This window comes from Dromaius novaehollandiae, chromosome Z (genome assembly GCF_036370855.1).
Source record: "Dromaius novaehollandiae isolate bDroNov1 chromosome Z, bDroNov1.hap1, whole genome shotgun sequence".
Lineage (NCBI taxonomy): Eukaryota > Metazoa > Chordata > Aves > Casuariiformes > Dromaiidae > Dromaius > Dromaius novaehollandiae.
This window is the reverse complement of record NC_088132.1, coordinates 38,931,803-38,955,998: the sequence shown is the minus strand read 5'-3', so window position 1 is coordinate 38,955,998 and position 24,196 is coordinate 38,931,803. Positions and strand designations below refer to the sequence as shown.

At 38.0% G+C, this 24,196-nt stretch overlaps 1 protein-coding gene across 6 annotated transcripts in view; it reads left to right on the top strand.

The window, feature by feature from the left end:
* Positions 1–879: 879 nt before the first annotated feature.
* LOC135324758 (serum response factor-binding protein 1-like) overlaps positions 880–24,196 on the top strand; it is a 71,435-nt gene continuing 48,118 nt past the window's right edge. The window contains exons 1-2 of one of the 6 annotated variants that reach the window (XM_064501639.1): positions 880–1,114; positions 14,865–14,974. Coding sequence is in view for 4 of the 6 variants with exons in the window: in XM_064501636.1 (XP_064357706.1) it covers positions 1,085–1,114 (30 nt within the window). In the remaining 2 variants the exon portion in view is untranslated. Of the gene's footprint in view, positions 1,115–1,300; positions 1,467–1,520; positions 1,551–14,864; positions 14,975–24,196 lie in introns of those variants that run through there. The other 5 variants (XM_064501636.1, XM_064501642.1, XM_064501641.1 and 2 more) reach the window with 5 other exon arrangements.

The window sequence follows — 24,196 nt, the reverse complement described above, 5'->3', positions numbered from 1 at the left end:
AGTTTGGTGAAGCTTTGCCAAACTGTTTAGACTGAGATCTTGCAAAATCTGAACTACACCACAGCTACCTACAACGCATAATATTGTGTCTCTAAATTTTTATAGAACTAAGACTTCAAGTGACTTAATTTCTGTACAATCCATACTCTGTCTTCTGCACAAATGAAAAAAAATAGTTTGCAGACTTAAAATTAGTTTGAAACCAGGAGCTGTTTTTGTTTCATAGAGAAAAGGGGGAGGAATAAAGCAAAGTCTAGAAACATACCGCTGTTCATTCACGTAACCTTTGTCATGATAGTTTCATGAGACTAACAAGGCACGAAAAATGCTAATTACTTGTGAGATTATAAATTATTCAGAGGGAAAGCTGACTTTTTAAGGATTTAGAGATGTACATCTTTAACTTCTTAGGTCTTACGCTGAAGACTCAATGTAGGGGCATAAACAGAATATTTAAAGGTCAACTTTTAATCTCAGATTTGGCAGGCTGTTTTCAAAGAACTGTGCAGTGAGCTTCAGCCACATCAGACTCGGAATCGTTTTCTTATGAGTATAGTTTACAATCGGTTATGAATCAGAAGAAAAGCCCTCTTTACCCGATTTCTTAAGGAAACGAGACTCCCGCGGCAGGCTGGCGCGGCAGGTGCCCGGGGGCTGCCGAGGCTCCTTGCCCGTCACCTCAGCCCACAGCGAGGGAAACGTCTCGAAGGCGCCGAGTCCCGGCAGCCCCGCGCGAGCAGGGGCCGAGGGGGGGCAGCTGCGCGCGCCCCGATCAGAGTTGCAGGCGGGGGGAGGGGAGGGGAGCGGCGCGAGCGCGACCGTTAACCGCCCGCGGCGGGGCCAGGCGCGCACGCGCCGCCCAGGCAAACGCGCAGCTGGGGCGGAGCAGGGCAACGTCGGAGGACCGCGGCCTTTGAGGCCCGGCCTAGAGCGGCTCTAACCATAGAGGCTCAGCCTAGAGCGGTCCTGCCACGCGGCGGGCGGCGCCTGCGCGTACTTTCGGTTCGCGATGCCTTTGAAACGGCGTGGGTGAAGTTGGGCGCCGGCGGCTCTCCGCGGTGGGGTCGGTGCTGGTGCCGGAAGTATGGCGCCTGTGCTGAACCTCAACAACGAGGTGAGGCCCCTGCATGGCGGAGGAGCAGCCGCCCCCCGGGCGGTTGAGCTGGGGCTCAGGGCCGGGGGTGCAGGTGGAGGCAGCGGCCGTTGGCCGGGGTGGATGTGTGTGTGTGGGGGGGGGTGGCGGCGGTACAGGTGGAGGCAGCGACCGTTGGGCGGGGGCGGTGCAGGGGGCGCCGGCGGGCCGGGAGGGGAGCGGAGCGGAGCGGAGCGGCCGCCGGCCCGGCCGCCCTCATGAGGCCCTCCATCGCACCGAGAGGTCCCGCGCCGGGAGTTTCCCTGTGCAAAAGCCTTGCCAGCTTCTTTGAGAAGATAAACGACATGTCGGGGTGCTGCGTGACTGCTCGCACGTGTGTCTCGGTTCATCTGGCTGCCTTAGTGTGTGCCGTGCCATCATCGTGTCGTGTGTTACCGTGTTTATGCTTGCTTCACAGGTTGTTCTGGTGGACTTGCCTAAGTCCTCGGCTGTTTCCCTATTTCCTGGCTAGCAAAAATGGAATGTTATCCTATTTTCTTGGAGGTGTAGGGGCTGAGAATGAAGTTTTAAGGTGTCAGAAGTAACTATTTTTCCTCTTCTGTAACAAGTTTGGTGTCTTGTATTTCTGTCAGGATTTTTTTCACACTCTGCAGCATGAATGAAGTCAATTTTGTGTTTGTCAGTTGTCTTATGCTGGGTTGATTGCACAATTACAAATCATTGTGCACAGCAACTGTGAGCCATCTGAGCAAGCCTTTTATGTGTGTTTAGACTATGGGTGCTAATGTGAAGAGTTGTTGATAATCTCACTGCAGATGTGTTGGACCAGTTTCTGCAGATATTAAATGGGAATTTCCAAGATTCCTAGATAATTCACAGTCTGGTTACAGTTCCTGTTTTGCCATCTGCAGGGCAACCAAAATTGCAGATTATATCAGTGTTCTCAGGAAAAAAATGCATTTTAAAATAGATCATATGATCTAGGCTGATGCTAGCCCTGAGAAAGGATGAATCGCAAGTTAGAAACTTAGCGAGAGGTAGCCTATTCATTAGAAAAAAATTGTATCCTGATAAATACAGATATCTGTTTAGTAACATATTACATGCTTTTAATCCTCGTAGTCCTTGTTATTAACAAATGTAAAGTCAAATGTAGGTGACTTCATATTAGAATGTGCCAGTAAATCACCAAAGAACGGAGAGAGCATTTCACTCCCTGTTGAAGCAAGGAGTTTGTTAGTTGATCAAATTCAGGGAATGATTCTTCATCTCTTAACAAAGAGAGATTGTATATGAAACATTATTTTAATGAAGAATGGCCAAACTGTTCTTCAGGAAAAGATAGAATGAGTTTCTGTATGAAAGATTGAAACCCCAGAAAGATTTCAGTAAGTATACTGGTGATGCTTTTACTTCCTGTAGCCCAAATATCACCCTATCCTATAAGGAAAATACAGGTTAGTTCTGAGAGAGATCTCTGAAGGTGGAAGACTTCATCAGAGCTCCTAACAGACAACAAATAGGCACTGTCTAATAATAGGTGCATCCTGAGCAATAAGGCATTGCAAAGGCAGAAATCCTGACTGCCAGCTCATTAGGAGGGACAGCAGGTCAGTGTGGCTAAGGATAAGATGCATCTTCTTAGATGCGTCTAAGATGCACTAGGTGCAGCTCTAGTGCAAGCAGATTAAACAGTTCTTTTTTGTTTCTTCACCTGTGCTCTTTCAAAATGTGCTTTATTAACAACTGCGGTGACTATTCAAAATGTCTAAACTAAATGCTTTTTATTTATCAACACCTGGATGTCCTCTCTATTTATTACGTTTACTGAGATGCTCTTATAAGAATGTGTTTTGCATCTGAGAAATCTTTATTCTTTACTAAAGATGGTGTGGTGGAATTTGAGCATTAACAGAGCAATGATTTCAGAAAGCCTAATGATTTAAACCAACTGTTCGTTTTTTCTTGTCTCTTCTTCCTGTTTGGTAAGGGAAGGACCTACTGTAATTGAAAAGCAGCTCTAAAATATGCACCTTTGGCCTTCCGCAATCAAAAAAAAAGCTAAGAATCATATATCCTACCAGGGGGAGGTGGGGAGATATGGAATAATCATGATGATAGTTGTTGCAGAAAGAACTTTAAGTAGCACTTAAATAGCTGATAAATTTTAGTTGTTTGTCTTGGCTGTATTTGCAGTAGGTTCATGTAAGGCTTTGCATGTCTAGTAAGTTTAGTTACTGTTACATATTTGAGTTTTTGGCAGAAGTCTGTCTTTGCTTAAACTAATTATTAATAAACTATAATGGCTGTTAAATGATGGAATGTTAAGAAATTTTAGATAAGTTTCAAAAAATTTTTCACCCATTCATCTTTTGCCTGAAGAAAAAACAAATAGTGTAGGAATAATGTTTCTCAATAACATATAATTGACATCATTCCTTTTATTCCAGGGTGTCTTACGTATTCCTATAAACCGTACTAGCATGGGTAAAAGCTATAGAGCACCTGCTTTGTATGGATAAGATATACTTGTCTGATATTCCTGTATAAGAAGGATAGTAAATTATTGCTTGTATAGGTTGCTTCAGTCCAGTGCGAATGTATGGCAAGAGGTTTTTCTGCTATTATTGTCCTAGTGAAAGCAAAAAAAAAAAAAAAAAAAAAAACCATACATTCTTAACCAAGTTTTATTAGTGGAAGATAAAAATCGGGCCTTTGGTGCCAGCAGTGTCTTGAAGTAAAGTGTAAAAGTGTTTTGGAAGGAAAAAATTGCAGAAACTTAATTAGGTGATTCTTTTACTACTTATCACCAATGAGACTTGAAAATGGATTATTGTTATGAAAATGTAGTCCTCTAAATAAACAAGACAAATAGAGACACTGTCTCCTTCTGGCAGTTTTTGAAATTTTTGGCTAATTTCAGTGAAATACGGAAAAAGAATAGAGACCTCAAAAGTCTTTTTGTTTTTTTTAATTATCATTTGGATAAAGAATAGTGTCTCTGTGAAGTAGCATCCTCTCAACAGTTCTGATCTAGTAGGGAACACAGAATGAAAATGTGGTACTGTTTAGGTGACTGAATAGGATCTGAAGTTTCTGAACAGTGGCAAGGATCCCAGGTGAATGTGGAGGGAGTTGCAGTTATTGTGATGAGGTGAAATAGGACAGAAAGATACAGGAAATCAGACGTAATTAGTTAGCTATTCACAGACTAATTAGTTTAGATATTCTGATCTTCTTTTATTATTTCTTTTCACATAAAGTTGTAGAAATTGGTGTAACAGCTCCAGAAACTATCACATTATTTCCATGATAACAAATCAATATTCTGCTAAAAGTGTATGTGTTCTATTTTCTAATTGCATATATACCTAGATAATTATAGAAAATAACAAAATAGTGTCAAAACCTACAATTAGCAAGGTCTGATATTTTTAAGAAGCCATCAGCTTGCTGCTGGCAGATAAATGGTACAGTTTCAGTGTGACCGCACTACTGAAAAACTAAGATTTAGAGGAGTTTTTTAAAAAATAGAAAGCTTCATAATTCAAACATCTCATTGCTGTATGCCTATCACATCTCTGTTTCTGTACTGAGGAGTGAGGAGGGGAAAGAAGTATAAACTTCAGAAAGTTAGAACGAAGTGAAAGCAAAGAATGGAATTCTTGAGGAGGAACAAAAAGGAAAACACTGGGTTCTGTTGTGTGTGTGTGGGGAAATTGTGCAATGGCAAAGTTCGGAGGGTGGGATGTTCTTGTTTTTTGTTTTTTTGCATCAGCTGCATATGAGTATGCTTTTGCAGGGTTTGTCTATATTAAGCCATAATTATAGCCTCATCTTGCACTTAATTTTATAGGCACACAGGATGAAAGAATCTTAAGATATTTTCTGTGCTATGTATGTTTTCTAATTTAAAAAACTTTCTAAGAATTTTTAGGTGTCTTATCGTAGGTTTAATATTTGAAAGTGCATATAAATTAAACTCTTCTGAAAACATTTGCTAGATGGCAGCACATAATCATCCACTGCCATTGGCAACAGCTTGTTTAAAGGGAGATACCGCACAGCTTTAGTATGAAAAAATGATTGTTGATCAGCAATACACAGTACACAACAATATGAAACTGAAGCTTGTGAATGAAAACCAGGTCAGACTGGCGTTTATTCAGAACTCTTAAATGGTGTTGTCCTATTTGTAATTGTATATCAATAGCAGAGTATGAGAATAAAGAGTTTGTTTTTCCTTTTCCCCCCATTTTTGGAAGTCAGTTCTGGATATAATTAGCTGAATGAATTCAACTGCAAAAAACTCATCAAACTAATGCAAATGAACTCTGTATGAATAGTTGTACAAATATATTCTTCTAAAGTATATCTACAGAAGTGCTGTAATGGCCAAAGTTAAATATTAGTAAGGTGTCATAGTTTGTAAAGCAAATTGAAATCTTAGAGTTGACAGTTATTTCTGTCCCTGAAACATTTGAAATTGTATGAAACTAATGTGATAAGACTTTTGTAGGATGAATCAAAGATCCTAGGCATATGCATATAATTTGTCTTTAAGTATCCGTTTATCCAACTTCTGTATTTAAGAAAAAATTCCATGTGCTTCTTATGCTAACTAAAAAAATTAGCTCCATGTTAACTTTTTCCACTCTGGGAGAGTATTTTGTTAAAGTTAGTGGAAAAAAAATCTCATTTGGAAGAAAAACTTGTCCCCTCAATTGAATTGAATTTACCAAATTTGTTTGGGTTTGGAAACTTTGGTACTAGGTGAATTTCTTTTAAATGTCTTTAAGAATCAGTCGCATACTGTAAAATCACTTTTTCTCTATAAAAGCACTATGGACATCTTACAGTTTTAGTAAAAAGTTGAGCTTTATTTATAAAACAATGGGGTTTTTTAAGTAATGAAAATTATATTCAAATCATGCTATCTATTGTTTTTATGTTCTTTTTTGTAATAGGTAGAGTTGAGATAAAAAATCTTCAGAGTAATTGCATATGCATATAGATTTTATTTTCAGTCCCCTAAACAAAGTACAGGTTTAAAAAATTATATATATAGGGAGCTTAGTAACTAAGCTCAAAGCTGTGGCTTCCCTTCAGTAAGTGTTTGGGTCCCAAAATTGCGTGTTGTGATGTGTCAACATGGCAATGCTCAGGCCCTTTTATTTTTTAGCTTTAGGACTGACATCCTGACCTCTGGATTATTGAAGCTGCGACTTAGATGAGCAAGATGTTCAGACAGTAGTCTGGACATGTGATTAGGGTTTTTCACTGGTGTGCAGCAAAGTCGAAGCTGGGTAGTCCATGGTAATTAGACAAAAAGCCAGCAGAAATAGTCTTAACTTATAAAGGAAGTCACCAATAGTGACTGAAGGTCTCCGAAGGTCTGAAACTATAGTCTATGTTGTATTTGCTGTTCTGTGGAGCTTACATCTTCGATCAAAGTGAAACTGAAGGAAATACACATTTGGAAATGCTTGTATAAAGGCTTAGTTTGCCTGGTGTGGCATAGATAAATGTGTTTGCTGTTAGCTGGTTAGACACAACTAAGATGACAAAAGTAGATAAAAAATTAATTGTTGCTGATAAACTTCCTTTTATGCATGTCTTTGCACCCAGGTTGCTGTGTGTCAACTTGTGACTGAAAGGCCAAATGCATTCTTTAATGGTAAATCACTTTTGGTCATTGGGTTTCTGTATAATAGTGAAAAAAAGTAGTCTTTTTGTCTCATTGGGTTATCAGGTGGAATTTTAAAGAAAACTATTAGGTTTTTTTTTTTTAGTATATTATACCCAAGTAACTACTGTTACCTAAGGATTTTTTAAGTATATTCATAGACTTTCTTTAGAAAGGATTTAAAAAAAAAGTCGTAGACAGAAACTTTTAAAATAACAACAGCTGAGTTCTATAGGTGGTAAGGATGTTTAAAGCAGTTTGAAATAATAGGTAGCTAGCTCAGCATGGTGATCCAGGATTCTCTTTAAAGTAGCCACCCCCAAAGATCCATTTAGTGACCTGTTCTCTCTTCACTGACTACGTGGCAATCCAGGAGCTCTTTCAGGGCAATTTAATAGTCTTCTATACTGACTTTATAGCTGCTGAAAGCAAGTCTAAAGGGAAAGTGTGATACAGGGTGACATATCTGACCAGTTATCTGGTATTGTATTGAACTGTGAGATGTCTTATTTCTCATAATTCAAAATATTATGCTGTTGTTTAAGGCATGTGTTTGTGTCTGTGTAACAGCTGAGTTGTTGCAAAACTGTCCAGTATTTGAGAAATGTGGTTTGTAGGTTTCCTCAGTCTGAGATGGGTTGCATCCTGTGATCTCAATCACCAGCAGAGTGCACTACTCTCAAATACTCTCAAATACTCTCAAATACTCTCAAATACTCTCAAATACTCTCAAATACTCTCAAATACTCTCAAATACTCTCAAATACTCTCAAATACTCTCAAATACTCTCAAATACTCTCAAATACTCTCAAATACTCTCAAATACTCTCAAATACTCTCAAATACTCTCAAATACTCTCAAATACTCTCAAATACTCTCAAATACTCTCAAATACTCTCAAATACTCTCAAATACTCTCAAATACTCTCAAATACTCTCAAATACTCTCAAATACTCTCAAATACTCTCTCTGGGACACTGTCCAGGAAAGACAGGCTTAATGGGATGAGGGGGAGCCTGGTTCTGTAGTTCACCTGTGGGTGCAGTTCCTTAGGGAAAGTCCTTGGCTGTGCTCCAAAGGCTGCTTATCCAGCAATTAACATAAAATGCATGAACAGCCTCAGAGGAAATACTGGAACTCCAGATTCTGTACCCCTGCAGAAATTCTCGTTCTTACTGGCCTACAGTTGAGTTCCTTTTTACTATTTTATCTCTGGCTTATGAATCTAGCTTGTCTTTGTGTTTTTCCTTACATATTAAAGTTAGAAAGTAGCACCATCCTGCGCTAGACCCTATCCAGCATGCTGGCCAGGCCACTCTCTTGGAAATAGCAGTTATTTTAGACTTGCTCACATTGGAAGAGGTCTGTAATTTTAGGCTTTTCATTTCTGGTAAGTGCTCCAGACTTCTAGACTTCTTCAGATGTCTCTGGTAGTGTTCTGAGCCACCTGTCAGTATGGTTAAGCTGTATCAAATAAATTATACGTCTTAGGGAACTTAAGCCAACTTTAGGTTTATCAGTGACCATTTCCAAATTACTGTTAAGACCAGGTGGCTAGCACATAAATATTTTGAAAAAGTACAGGTGTCTAAGAAATTCTGTGGTTGGAATAATAGCTCTGGGTGAATTCTGGCACTGACAAGATCGGCATGACCCTGGCTTGTATGTGGTCTTAAATATTTTCTTGAAGCTAGTCAGTCTCTTACATGCAACTGAAGTCAATCTAATATCTTTATTAAAGTATAAACAAATTATAAGAATTAATAAAAAAACTTCTACACAGTTTAAAACTTTCTAACCAAATAACTACTTTATTCTATCAGTTTTTTCTCAGAGTATTGGCAAATGACAACTTTCTGTTGTAAATTGTAAGCATGTACGAAGTCGGAAAGCAAATGGGACTTTTCCTTTAAACTCTGGATTACTTGGCAACAGTCATATTTTAGATCTTTAGAAATACATGTTTAAAAACTTTTTGCATTACTTGTGTTACTAACAAATAATTCTAAGCACAACAGTTTCTTGAAGGGAAAAAAAATTGTGCTAAATTGGGCTTGAATTCTGCCTGAAACTGTTCAAGTGTTAAATTACTGACATTCTTTTACAGACCATGTAAATGTCCTAAGGAAAAGGTTTTTTTGAAAGCTTATGAAATTTCCGAACTTATACTCTGTGAGATAGAATTCCGAGGAATTGTGGGGGTTTTTTTCTAGGAACTCTTCCAGCAGCTGTTTCTACAGTTTCTAGAGTTGCCACATCATCAGTTATACTATATTAGCAGCAAATTCTGATCAGTCATTCACACAAATTTACTTTCAGCAGATTACTGAAGCAATTAAACATAGAAAACTATTCAGTTATTTGCTGCTGGAAATATTGTATACAGCCGTTATCAAACTACTATATTTCAGGACAGGAATGAAAACTTCTCCTTAGCTCAAGTAGTTTATATGAAGTGTGTGTGGTAGGCCACGTAGACTAGTAAGATGCTCTCATAAAACAAAACATCTGTGGTTCCTTGGTGTGGTAGTGTACAATAATGAAAAAAGCATGCAAACATAGTCATGGGAAACTCAGTAACTCTTATTTTAAAGGAGTGGTAAGATAGTTGCAGCATACAGTACAGCTTTTTTTTATCAAATGTAACTTATTGGTATATATGCAAGCATATAGGACTTTTTTAAGAAAAGGAAAAAAGCTTTCTGATACAGGAAATGTGCTTAATTTCATACTAGTACGATTGTAGACATCTTTCTGCGACGTTTGCATTGCTGGGTTTGAAGCTTGCAACCAAATGAAGAAAGAAGCCAGGATGAAATGGGAGAGATGGGGGAAATGTTTGGTGTTAGGTTTTTTTTTTTTCAAAATAGATTCGGGATTTTTTTTTTCTGAAAGAAGAATAGGAATTAATTGTGAATTGCTAAATGGTACGGCATTGATATAATTTCACTTGGTTTGTGTTATGCTATGGAGGTCAGTAATGGAGAGCAATTAAGGCAAAAAAAAATTGGTTTTCAACACAAAAGTGGCTAGCTGCTAGACTGACTCTCTTGATTGTGTTTTAAATCATGTTAGAGAGGAGATATTCTTGTACTGATTTTATTTGAAGGAAGTATTTGATTACATTACTGTATTTCCCTTGCAAAGATGGAATATGCAATGGCATATGTTTATTCATTCTGGGATTAATAACAAATGAATTGTGTGTGTATTTATAATTAAGTACTTAGAATGTAAATCAATTGTCATGTTTTAAAAATGCAAATATTTGGTTCCAGTTCACTTTTGTTCTGATATATTTTCTCCTTTGTAGTTGCTTGGCTTTTGGGGCAGTCATGTCTTTCCATTCTGTAGTTCTTATATTGAGTTAATGGGCCACAATTGCCTCAGACAATATTTCTGTAATGGTTCTTAGAGAACTTCCATTAAAATCAGCAGTAAGTTTGTCAGGAAGATCTCCAGGATAATAAAAATAAGCTAGGGACTCTAATTCACAAATTTAAGTTTCTGTATAATGTCTAGAGATTGGTTGGATTCACTCAGTTGTGTTGGCAGCTAGCTTATTGTGTGTTTGTAGACTTGCTTAAATTCTTTCTATCTGTGGTCAAGCAGACATTGGGTATGGAGTAGCTTTCAGCAGTTGAATTGGACAATTATTTAAAATATTATTGTTTAACAGCTTGGTAAGGCAAGTTAGATTGAAAGTTCTTTAAAATTGATACAGCATGAAAGAGTACAGTCTAGAAAATGTCCTTACTAGGAGCAGGAGCTGAGGTTGAGGAGTACAATGTTAGGGGCTTTTTCATTGTCTTTTTTAATGACTACCTTTTGTTTGTTTTTTGTTTTGGGAGTTAAAGATTAACTTTAATGGCTTAGCTCTTACTGCTTGTCTCTTTCCTAAAAGATGTTTGCACCTTACCTTAACACACCGTATAAGCAGTGAATCTGGAATAGCTGTTTATTTAGAAGCTATTCGATAACAAGAGCACCATCTGATTTGGCTTACTCCATTTCCAAATAATAAAATAATGAGAATAAGCCAGTTTTAAATTTAAAGAAAAATCTCTAAATTTGCTTTAAAAAGTGCTTTAAGATTGTATTTATGCCTTTGTTATTTCTGTTTTCCTTCTACAGTTCAGGAGTTCTTAGGTCATTACCCTAGATTCTGGCCTTGGTGCCTTCAATGGAAAATGAAAGCTAGCCAGCAAAATGAAATTGGCCAATGGAAAACAAAACTTGCTCCATGAGGGATAACTCCTGATACTTTTCAAATTAAAAAAAATTGAAATAGCATTTAATTTTCCTTGAATGAAAGTGTTTTCAAGAAAACCCACCTCCTTTTTGAAAATAAATTGTTGGAAGCGAATGGTGCAGTAGTACAGAGAAATGAAATTTTATGTAAACAGTGCATTGTGCATCTTTGGATAGAGCTACCAGTAAATGGCAAGTATGCATATTTGAATCCCTAAGCAATTAGGAGAACACTTCCTATTAAATTTATGCCCATTGTGATATATTAAGTAGTTAGTTTCTCACAGTTTTTACTGTGGCACCAGGCCACAGTGACTTTTCAGAATCAGTTATGCTTTTCCACTGTTTAATGAGAGCACGCTAGGAAAAAGTCTGAGATTTGACACAAATATGCTAGCATAGGGGGAAATGAGTGGACAGAATTGCATGAGAGGTTGGTAAAAACCGTTCTGGATAGCTACTGGTTCGAAGGGATGAATAAGGGATTTCATCCAAAGGCAGTAATCACTGGAGGACTGCTATAACGGAAATGAGTAGCATAGGAGCAGGAGAGCATAACTTGCACTTTGTTGCATGATAAAATAGGAATTCCAGAGGATATAAAGGAAAAGGGCAGCTAAGGTGATTGCTTGCTGTTGGAACAGTTTGGAAATAAAGGATCATAGAAGGAAGGGAGGAGGGGTAAAGCTGGTAATGTTTCAAATTTGATGGGTGGGTAATGAGGTGTGTTGGAGAGGAGGAATTACAGTGACTGAGGAATAGAGCTCACAGAGAGGAGGTGCATGTTGTTGGCATGGAAGAGGGGGAGGTTGAAGAAGAAGAAAGCAGTAAGCTTCAGGAAAAGGGAATCCCCCAAGAGAACCAGTACTGGATGTGGGAGAGAGGTTCTAAAAGGCTGACAATAAGCGTACTATACTTAGATTAGTAATCTGAGAGCAGCTGTCCTGTTAGAACAAAGAAGATTTTGCAAAAACCTTCAAGCACAGTTATAAGTCATTACTAATACTGAGATGGCTATAATACATCTTTTAAATTTAGGAACTTGGCAACTGCCTGATACAGAATTAATTGCGTGAAGGTATAGTTGTTAAACAAAAGAACATTGTCAGCCAGACATCTGGCAGGGATATTTAAAGCTCTATATTCCTTCTAACTTTTATATTCATCCTTTTCCCCAATTTCTATTTTATGTCGTAGTAAAACTTCCAGGAAGAATGCTGATTATTGGATTTCTCTGTACTTTTTCAAACAAATATAAATATTTCAGAGGCCTGACTTTCGCACACCTGTGTGTTTACAAAAAGGTCCTATCACAAAATCAGTTTTAGTATATCTGGTCTCCAAGGAATAAAGAACACTATAATTGGTTAATCTAAAGTAAATCTGTTGTTTCCACTAGAGAGAATTCTTTTTTTCCTTCCAAAAATACTGAAAAGTTTTACAGCACCCCTGGTAAAAATACCTGGGGGCCTCACTTTCTGTTTTAAGACTTTGCCTGGCCTAATCTGTATGGGACGGAGTTCCTGCCAAAAAGAGAAATCAAGTAGAAACATGATAGCGAAAATCTTCTTAATGGAAGAGCCATTTGGGGGAGGGAGGGAGGGAAATAATACACTGTTTTGTAATCTGGCATGCCAATAGCATTGATGTACATTTGAAAGCAATAGAAGCTTACCTCAACTTTTGGTATTTTTTAGTAGTCCTTGCACAGGCAGAGTATTCATCCTCTGTGAACAAATTAAAAAAAATCCATGTTGCAAGTCTGGATTGCCATTATGTCAGCAGTTATCAGAGTGTAGTCCCTCAGGCTATGGCAGTCCCTAGAGCACCCTGGACCTGAGCCGGTGCTGTACTCTTTGGATGCATTGTGGCATGTGTATGGGATAGGCATGGTAGGTGGTCTTGCACTAGGAGCAGCGTAGGGCACACGACAATAAGCCTTATGCTAGCCATTATGGTCCATGGGTCAAGTAAGTTTGAAATCTGCTTTTTTTTTTTTTTCTTAAATTAAAAAAAAAAAAAAGGTTTTTGGAAGAAGATATGCAAAAGTACCAATTATTTAGAAAGTGTAAAATAAACATGCCCCTCTAATTTCTTTCTGTTCTTTCTCTTTCCTGGTTGTCTTTTTTTAGATAGAGATTTTTCTTCCTTTGAAAACATGAATTTTAAATCATTATTTGCACAGCTATATTTTTCCAGATGTAGAATCAAAATGTGTTTTTTCTCTTTTACTGGACCTTCATGCTTTGTAGCTCTGACTTGTTCGTTTTATCAGATGAGAGCTATCCACGCTTTCCTTATACTCTGTTGTTCTATGCTTATATCTTGTGTGATGTGTAGTTTTTTGTTATGAGACTGATGCAGGATAAAAGCCTCCCCCCCATCTAAACTTTAGGAATGTTATATCTGAGCATCAGACAAGAAGATAGACACTTTTGGTGGTTACTGATTAGAGAAGGAGAAAATGCTATGCTTAATTTAAACTACACTTGGATGAAGAGAATTCCTTCAGTTTGTAAGAACTGTGTAGAGGAATGAGCAGCACTCATTGCACTGTCTCTAGAATGCAGCAGTGCTGGTGATATTTACTCATACTATGAAAATGAGTTTTATGCACTGGAAGGTTTTCCTTCAGACTTCTATCCATAAGTTAACTAATATCCTGAGTTTCACTTTATCCTATAGTATTTAGTAGTTGCAGCTTTCCCTTTTTGGGCCAGTGTTTTCACATACTTAAAGAAACCTTCCTGCCTTTTGGATTCCCAGCTTTTATTTCCCTTCTTACATGTATGGACAGGGAAGAACTTCACTGAATAGGAATTTTGATAAGAGTAGTTCAGATCAGTTTGGGTTTTGGTCATAGTAAGATCGGTTATTGTTATCTTCAGTTTTCACAAAAACAGGTTATGCATGCAGTTTATTGATAATCTAAAAACTATGGCAGTAAGACCATTTCTGTCTTTCAGACTTAACAATGAAATGGGGAAATGGTTTAATAGGAGTTTATCAAACTTAATCACTCTCCAGCTGAAGTTTGCATTCAACAAAACAATAAATTTTTTTAATTCATTTTATGAACTTGAAACTCTTCCTTTACGATTTTATTCTTACGACTTAATTTCTTAATTCTGTCAATGACTACTTGTGTCTCCAAGATAACTTTATGATGACATTGAAATGTGAAAAGGCTCATCCATTTTAAAACTTCTAAGATGAATGTTTCTGCTGAATGATAGCTTCGGGGAAATAGTTATTGCCTTTTCCAGTAGTATTAACATATGGATATTTGCCAAACATTGTGCTACTATAGTGTTTCACATGCGTCCCACTCATTCCCTGGCTTCTCAACAGATGGAACTAGTCTGAAGTTGAAGGTAATTCAAGTAACTATTAAAATGTCTCTTTTTACATGAAGTATGTTGCCCAGAAGAACCTCTCTTCCTTATATACTGTTCAACAAGCTATCATTTTTCTAATTTCCCTTGAAACTTCAATCACCAGATTAAAAATACCGATCAAAAGAATGTGGTAAAACTAAGATATATTGTATGTTTAAGCTGCAGAAGCAATGATGCCTGGTATCTTACAGCTTTGTGTCCAGCGTTCCTTAAATCTTCACACTAGTATCCTCAGGTCTTCCTCCGTCTCTACAGCTTTCTACTATGTTATCCTTGGAGTTGCTGCTCTTGAGCACTAAGCAGTAACTGCAGCTGTAGTCAGTGAAGCAGAATGGTGAATCTGCTCCAGCCTGGTTTCTTTGGAGTATTTAAACTAAGATACTGGAGTATACTGTAGTTCAGAGACAAGTGCAAATGTTACCTTTCTTTGTAGTGTAATCAACAGAATAGAAGCACCAGAGGAACAGACACACAAACATCAGCTATCTCTCCAAAACTTTGGTTTAGCAATTTCTGATCAAATGGGTCAGTGATGCTGCAAAGGTAAGTGACATTATTAAAGATATTCTGTTTATAGGACCTATTTTTGATTAACAAACATAATCTAGGGAATTATCTGAGAGAATGTTGGATTCTTTGCAGTTGCAGTTTCAGTATTAGCAGCTAAAAATCATTAATTAAACTTGAAAATGTTGAGCAGATACAGATTTTTAAAGGAATGCTTGAATTATGAAAAGAAATTGAGAAATGGAGAGCAGGTAAAGCAAAAAAGGGTAATATAAATAGAGTCTGTCTTGTATTTTATGTTGAATCCATAATTTGGGGAGAAATAGGTTTTGTGGGGAAAACATTAGCATAAATGGCAGGGTAAAGCATGAAAAAAGAGAGATGGAAGAGCAGAAAGGACCATACTCTTAGTCTTTGAAATTAAGTACAGAACTGTCAGTGCAGTGCTGCGTTTCTTCCACTGACTTTCTTGTTGGAGAATGCCATACTTCAGGACCTTGGATTAAATTAAACTTTATCCACAGAGTGGAGTCTGTAGTCTTGTTGATCAAATCTACTCATCTGGTATGCACCTTTTTAAGAGTTATCTTAGGAAAAAAGTGCGAAGTACACTAAAAACTAGAATTTGCAGTGTAAGCATATGAAATTACTAGTGCCATTTTAAGAGGTAATGGCATCGGTAAAGCACTTTTTTGCCCTTCCATCCTGACCAGTAGGCTTTGTTAGATTCTTTACTCTTAGCCAGCCTTTTCTGTTAGCTGATTTATTCATAGATTTCTTCTCTATACTTTTCAGTCTCTGCTGATAGCAGTGAGTAGCAATGACTGTTTCAATTCTTAATGCAATGAGGAAAATATAAAGAAATCTCTATTTTTAATTTGGATCCTGTTTTTAAAAAGGTGTACACAGTGTCTATCTGTTTCTGCTTTTAAAGTTGATTTGAAAAGCTGAGTCTGAACAAACCACTGGTAAACATAAACATTAGGTGAATTTTTATTGATTAAGTACTAAATAGCTTTTTGTACGAGTCCTGTACGCTTAGACTCTCGTAGCACATCTTCAGTTGATAGCTGTATCTCCATAGACTGTCCAGCTCTATTAAGAATGCAACATTATGGGACGCAAAATAGGCTTTTGCGGCTATAATCTGGGGATTAGTACAGGAAATTGCTGATTCTGTTCTTTATAAGCCTGCCATAAGCCATGCCATCTTTCTGGATGTGAAGCCTTTAGCTGGTGTTGTCTGAAATACTTCCAAAATAAACAGTTGCATGAATACCTTGAAGTCATATCTACCAATGCCAAAAGAAGGGGGCAGCACGCACTCTCCTAGGGCTAATTGACATGCAACTGTCGCTGTCCCTCTCATCTGCCCTCCCCATTACTCCTGTAGTGCAGCAGACTGATCCTCTACCAGCTGGAGTTGAGCAGCCTTGTTGTGGTTCAAAAACGAATCCCAGTGTTTTATTTAATGACAAAACACAACTTGTATGCTCTTCTGGGTAAGATGGTATGACAGGTGACCTGCAATTGCTCTCGGAGTATACTGGCTGCTTGGCCATAAGATATTGGAGGCCTGTCTGTGAGAGATGGATGATGCATCAATGCCCCTGTAGTTCCTTTAAAATGAACTGGAGCATGCAAAGAGCAACTAGTTGGCCAGAAAAATGCTCTGAGGATTCCTGAAAAGCATACTTTATCAAGTGCAGTTTACTAGCCAATTATTTTAAACATTCAATAAAAATTCAACAATTAAATATTCTATATTCAATATCCAGCTGCTATGCGGAAATACAGGAGCACCTAGATGAGGAAAAGTAGAGAAGAGTGTGAAGGGAAACAGTGCGAAGGGAAACAGTGCAGCGTTACTGTACGCCAATACTTATTCACTGTCCTACCATTCTGCTCTTGTAAACATCTCTACAACGCGAGTGATAGCCCTAGACTGAGACAATGACAACTGATGTGGAATAAGGAATAATGGTCTGGTACATTGGTTTGTCCTTTCAGCTGAACTACCAACTGGTCTTTCTGCTGCTTCTTTCCTTGCAAGATGGAATGAAATGCTATTTGAGTTTTTTAATGTTAGATTCTGTTGCAGGATAGCTTGTATATCAATTTCAGAGTCAGTACTTATTAAGTCTCTTGTTGACTTATGCAGTAATGAGTCTGGGTCTTTTGGCTCTGTCAGAAAAACCCTTTCGTAGATGTCTTGGGGCTCTGACAGACAAGCTTTGAATTTAATTTGCATTTAAAGCTGTTACTGATCATGTACCAGGCAGTCAGAAGTCTCCAAACAGGTTGCCTCTTACAGTTGCTAGAGAGGCAGAAGGGACCTTCCCACAACGATGACCAAGGCAGAAAATGCTCAACAGTGTTACTCTGCATTATTTTTACATAAAAGGAGGTTAATTTTTTGACCTTTTAAAAACTAGCATAATTCAAGTATTCTTTAAAACATAATGCAACTCAGTTCAGTGAAAAACATCCTCAGAACAGGGATGCAAGTTTGTCAGTCTAATTTGACTGTCTTTTTTTAAAAATCAGTGCTGTTGCATTGATTTTTTGTTGCACTGTTGTTATATCTCTGACTTTGTGTGTTGCAGCATACCTGCTTCTGCCAAAACTTTCTTTTCATGGCACCAGTTCAACTCTACAGGTTTAGATAGATGCTTACAATTTTCATAATTAATGCAAAAATTTTACAAACTGGTGAGTCATATAATTGGGGTATGCTCCCAAATATGCAAATAATCTAAAGGTTAATAATGTCATGTTTGGAGTGCTTTCTTTCTGATCTGGTTTTAAAAAGTTCACAATTTGAAGGAAAAAACAAAACTTAGTATTCTGCTGATATACTCACGTATACTTATCCTGATAATATTTAGGTTGGTATGGTAGCTTTTTCTGTTGCTGTCTTTGTATGAAATCAAAGGAGAAGGGGACATGAAATGCACGTGTGGCCTCTAGCTAGAATTCTGGTGTAATTAAGAAATGTTAAATATAGCAATCCATTGCTTTGAGGTTCGTTGTGTTGGCTGCCTTGATCTCACCCCCCTGCAGCATTCCATGGAAATACTTTTAGCAGAGTGTTAGATGTGGGTTTTCAAACTCAAGTCCAGCTGATGAATTAAATATAAGGGTAGAAATCCCCTTCAGGCCGTTCTCATTTTGGAGGACTTGTGTATTTTTGTTCTACCCCGTGCCCCAGCACCACCAATGTGGTGACCTATGCTCTGATTTGTGTAACCTGACATCTTTGGGCTAGCTTATCATGGTTATTTCTTATCTGGAAGTTTACAACTACCGCTGTTTATTTAGGGCTTAGAAGTAAGTGTCTAGCCAGGGTAAGATCCTGGTTTGGACTTGAAGAGGCTCAAATGTTCTCTGAAGTACTGCATGGAGCCTGATTCTTTACAATGAGACACCGACTTTGAAGCAGTAAATCCATTAAATTTTGGTCGCTGGCTATGAGCAAGTAATTATAGTCTAGCCTTACTCCCTCCCAATGGTCTGAGATTTTGAATCACTTCTCAAAGCCTTTAGCTGAAAATGATCTTTGCTAGCAGTCTGAGTACTCACTGTGGTTTCCACTTGGAGAAATTATGTTAGAAATGACAAGAGTTCTCCATACTTAAGGAAACACAGTGCTGTGTTGAAGAAATACTCATATTTCCGTGCTTCTGTTGAGAAGGTACTGAGAAAGCATCACAGATGGACTGTGGAGGGAGAGTTGCTCTATAATTCGCAAGGGGGGTGTGTATTACTTTGCCCTGGGCACGGTGACGACATGCCCAGGTGGCTAGTGTGCTCTCGCTGTTCCCCTTGAGCGACCTGCCGAGAACCTGGCAGAGGGGGGGCCCAGGAGGCAGCGGGTGCTTTGCATCTGGCACTGCTGCTAGTCGTGCTGCTTCCGCCTGTCTTGGGCAGCACTGGGAGGTCTGCAGCTGGCTGTGTTTTCATCCAGAAAAAGTTGTGTGCCATGTTTCACAAAGCCTTGATTCATTCGGTTAGATGCATTATGGTATAGTCCAATCCACTTGGTTTGAACCCATTTACTTGCAGCTGACGGTGGGAAAGGCATGATTAATGCTGCTTATTGCACAGAAACTTGCTAAAGAAACAGTACATTCCTTAGCCCTTACTTTGTTGGAATTTGATCCTTACAGTAAGTTAGGGGTTACTCTATTGATCTGAGTCTGGTTTGTTGTAGCCCAGCTCTACTTCTTCTCCAACTGTACATTTTCATTCTTCTGCCCTGGAACTATCATTCATGTGACCATGATGGGAGCCAGTTCAGGAAACTGATCTGGCTGAAAACTAGCCTTTCTCATTGTTTTTGTTTGGTAGGCTATTTTTTTTTTTGACTCTGGATTTATATTTGTATAAAACCATTTAAATAAAAATAAATGAATAAATAGTTTTATTTATATTTTATTTTTTATAAAACTGTCCTGGAAGTGAACCCCAGCTCTCCACATAGGTACACTTACATTATTCTTCTGCCTTTATCTCTCTTCTGCCTTTATCTCTCTCTACATATCAATAGATATGTTTCTAATGCAAATAGCTACAATATATCTGGAAATAACCAGTCTTAGATTTATTAACACACACAAAATATGTGCTATAATACAGTGGTTCTTTTTTTTTTTTTTTTTTTTTAAAAAAAGTAAACTTGGCAATTTCTAACTTTTCCTAAGAATCTAAAAATCATTAGATCTTTCAGGCTGACATTCCAGATAAGAGAGAAATATTTGTAATGAAGTTCCAGAAACATTTTTTCACTTGGATTATTCACTCAAAAGATTATGAACTATTGTTAGTTCTGGCTAATATGTAATCCAACTGCAGGTGTTTTGAATTTGAAAACTGTCTGTTGCCAAATAGCACCAAAAATTAACGTTTGGAATACTATGTTGCCATGGTAACTCCTTGGTTAGAAAAAGACTTCCAAGTAACTGAAATGAAACCAATGTTTTTGGTGTGCCCTAAAACTAGGAAAGGAAAGAAACTCGGTGAGAACTAAGACATTAGACTGAGTTCCACATTTTTCTTCTAGGTATTGGAGAGACATTGAATACTTGTTTAAATACATTTCACTTTATTTCTTTTAGAGTTGGCCTTCTTACTCTGGCATTTGTTCATGTGTAACTTGAGCAACATACACAAATGCTTTTGGTGTGTTTTAGTAAGTTTCCCTTTTTGTTGCAGCAGTGCTCCTTAAACTGGGAGTTCTTGAACAGATTTCCTGTTGCAGCCAAATTAAGAAGCTATTGTATGCCTTTGGGAACATCTAAACAATTTGCTCCTTTCATGTTGTGTCATTCTGATGTCAATGGAGCAGAATTTCATTTCGCAGCCTGCTAGGCTTCTCTTGGCATGAAAGGTCTCCTCTAGGAGTGAGGTATAGCTGCTACCTATGATTTTCTTGAACAGTTCTTTCACTAGGCCCAGTGTGAGCATGTACATGGTAATCTGTTGACAGTGATATGATTGAGTATATTAAAATAGATTCTCTTCTGAGGCAGAATTTACATTATGCATTCTTGAATTTTTGTCATTTGTCATCCCGCTTATGTCAGGTATTACCTTCATGTTGGATGAGACCCGTTAGCCTTGGAAGCAGGGGAGAAAATAAAGTGAGAAGCAAACTCAGAGCTACCCTCTTTCCTTTCGTAAATCAAGTAATGTCAGAGGAGTTCTAGTTGCTGTGAGGAGGGCACTTTAAGCTCACATATGAATTGTTCATCTGCTCTTGCTGAAACAGTTGTTGGGGGAGACGTGTAAGATGTTATATCCCAATGTAGATTCAGATGTTTCTATGTAAAATTACAGAACATTATTTAGGAAAGATATCTACAAACTAAATGAAAAAAAATCCTGCAATTATGTCCTGACCTTGAAGACAACCTTTTTTGGGGTGTCTTCATCTTTGGGGGGCAGAGTAGGGGGACCTCTGTTCAATATGCATGTGTTTTCATATAACATTATGGATATTTTGGAACACTCTACTTACTCTTAAACTGGTGAATTCTTTTTCCTTAATGAGGTTAGATGCAGCATCCTTCATTAAGGAGAACAATGATTTATCTATTCTGGTTACTCGTACAGGAACTAGAACTAGACTGTGAGCTGGCATGAAGCAGAAGCAGATGAAGGAACTCCAATCTGTTGTCCAGTGCTGATTGTTTAAAGGTTTAATACTCTGTTTAAGTGTATTACTGGGTCAGGACCAAGATGTTCAGGACCTCATGGGCTGAAGCCCAAAGAGAACAGTTGTATGTGCTTCAGACTGCTCGGAGGAAAAAGACATGGCCATCAATTTATTGGCTTTCGTGCCTTTTGGAAGCAGGGGCCAGCTGCATAAGTAAACTTTTACTAACTTTTAGTTTGAGAATTTAAGACATGCTGCATCTTGCAGATATCTTCATGTACAATACTAGCTATTGTACATGGTGACATGAGAAAAATGTTAGATTTCATGCTGTAAACCTACACAGATTATCTAATATTTCAGTGTTTCAAACAGAAGATATTAAACCAGTCCGGGGCGGAAAAATGCTATTGCTTATTTTTTCTCTTAATCCGTTGGATTATTAATTTTTGAAGAATGTTTTTTTTGAAGTGCAGTTGATGCACAGTTGAGAGTAGACACGTACCTTTCTTGATACATCTACAAATCTTTAGTCACACTTTCCTATATTTTTTCTAATTGGCTGAATGCTAGCTTAGTTTGGAGACATGTTCCCTGTACAAACCTCAAAACAAGTTTCAAAAGTAGCCAAGTATAACATTTTATTCTAATGTAATGTTCCTTTGAGAACTTTGCTGCTGTTGTCTTTAAAATGCGAGGCACATACCTTTTTCACTGTTCACATGAATTTCTGTGTAATGTGTGCCTATACCATTTTTTCCATCCATATTGCTTGGTGTATAGTTGTTGCCATCACAGATCTGAGGCCCTTTCCAAAGGGTTTACTTTTTTGGACCCAACAACAGGGTTTTTTTTCCTCTTCTGTTCTTGTTTTTTTGGTTCCTCCTCCTACAAATTCCATAGGTTTTTCTTCAAGAAACCTGGAAATCTTCATAAAATTTTTTGCAACAGTTTACTTGAGTGGGAGACTCTTAAAATAATTTTCTGTTCTATTACACATTTATTTTGTTTTTTTTATTATATGTGAAGAATATGTCCCATTACTTTGAAACAGATACTATGTGATCAAAAGCCCTTTTCAGCAAGTCCATCACTGACTCTGGCTTTCTTGTTTTTTAAAATTTATTAGATAAAATCAAATAAATTTTAATTATGGCTGAAATATCAGTATTCAAACAAGACTACTTTCTTGCAAAAAATGCTGGAAGGAAACTTAGAGATCAAAGGTATGATTAAATAATCCTGTGTCCTGTGTCATGTCTCTCCAGCACCACCATCCTCTTCCCTTGCTTGAATATTGAGACCACTGTGAGACTGCTGAGGATTGGTGACAGTTTCATTGGGTTACCATGCAAGAGGAAGAATCGCACGTTTCTCTACCTCTCTAGAGTTCTGTTAACCAGTAAAGATGGGACAAAATGCTACAAATTCTGTTTTCCCAAACTAGAACTGGAATTATCAGTAGTGTTTTGCCTGTTTAATGGAGGAGCAGATGTAAGAGGATGTTTGTTTCTAACTTTTGGAAATGCAGATAGAATCTAAAATATTTTTCTGCTTCATTGACAAAGGTGTCCTCATTTCCTGCATTCCTCTTGTGCGAAAGTTTTTTATGATGGAGTTCACTAAAGCTGTTGTGAAACCCTAACATCTTTTTTTCTTGTTCTTTGTACCTGTGACTGATCTTAATTGCTTTATCCAGATTTTTAAATTTATCAGTTTTTATAAAATATTTTTGTTTTACATGGGGAGGAAGAAGATGTCTGGTATGTACAAGACTATTAAATGCATGCAGGAAGACTAGTTCATATCCTAAATATATAGTCCTTTGTTGCATTTAACTTAAAGTATGCTTAATTTGAAGTTGTAAGTACCTATATCCAGGTTTTGCATAGGTAGAGGTTGTTTACTGTAGACATGGGATGAGATATTTGTTAACCATAATAAAGGGATTTAAAAAATTAAAGTTTCTGCAGCAGCATTAAGAAGCCAAGAAAAGCTTTGGTTCTAGACAAGGGAGAAATCTGAGTCGGAGAAGGTGACGGTAAGATCAAGGCTGTCCTCTAAAGGCCACTTGCCAGGTTGTAGGCAAACAGGACATAAGGGCAGGGCCCAGCAAGCAAGCTGCCTACTGCCAAGGATGTCCCAGTAGTTCCCCAGCCCAGGGAAACATTGATGGGGGGCTCTGTAGCTTAAATGGGGCCATGCCAGATACTTTGGGAATGCTTACTGACCCCCTTCAGAGGCAGCAATAACCTGGGATAAGAAGCCAAAGTGACTGAAGCCGTTGGTTTGTATCCCTTCCTCACCTGTAGATTCTGGGCTCAATGAACTTCTTGTGGTGCTGTTGAAAACAGACAAGTTGGACTCCTTGTTTGCTGAAGATCACCTTTTGGTGTGACAAACACCGTTGTGTTCCTTTGTACCATGTCAAGTGTACCCAGCCATCTAGGTCAGGGCTTTTTTTTTTTTTGCCAGATACTGCCATTGCTAGCAGTGAGTAGCAGCCGTGAGAACTGCTGGCTATGTGCCAAGTTATCGTTTTAATGTGGTTTGTCCTGGAGTTGAGGAATTCCTGTTTTAATCTCCCTGTAGTAACTTGCACTCCATGGGCAAAGAGGCAAAATGCAGGAGAGGGCTCCTGTAGTTCTTGCCTGGCCATTAATCACCCGTCGATCCTGTGCTATGCTTTTTATTTGCCTGCTCTGTGGAAAAAGCAGCAGCGGCTGTTTGCATGTCACTTTGAAATGGCTTGTATGCAGTCAACTGGTACATATAATATTTTTGGGAGCCCTTACTGGTAGGCTGCTCTTCAGCTGGTAGGCTGTTGGGGCAATGGAAGTCTCTCTTTGTGAGGTACTTATAGCCACATTTTTTTCTATTTTGTTTGTTTGGGATCTGTAGTAATAGGATAGCATCCGAAACAGGCTAATGTGTTTTTAGGCTGGCATATGTTAGTATCTAGGCTTCATTTTAAAAGTGGATTCATTTTCACTAAGACTTCTTTAGATTTAATTTATGTATAATCTATAAAAGAAGTCTCATGGAAAGTTAATTTGTCCTGATGCCTGTAACCAGTTCTCACTTACTATTCGATAGTCATT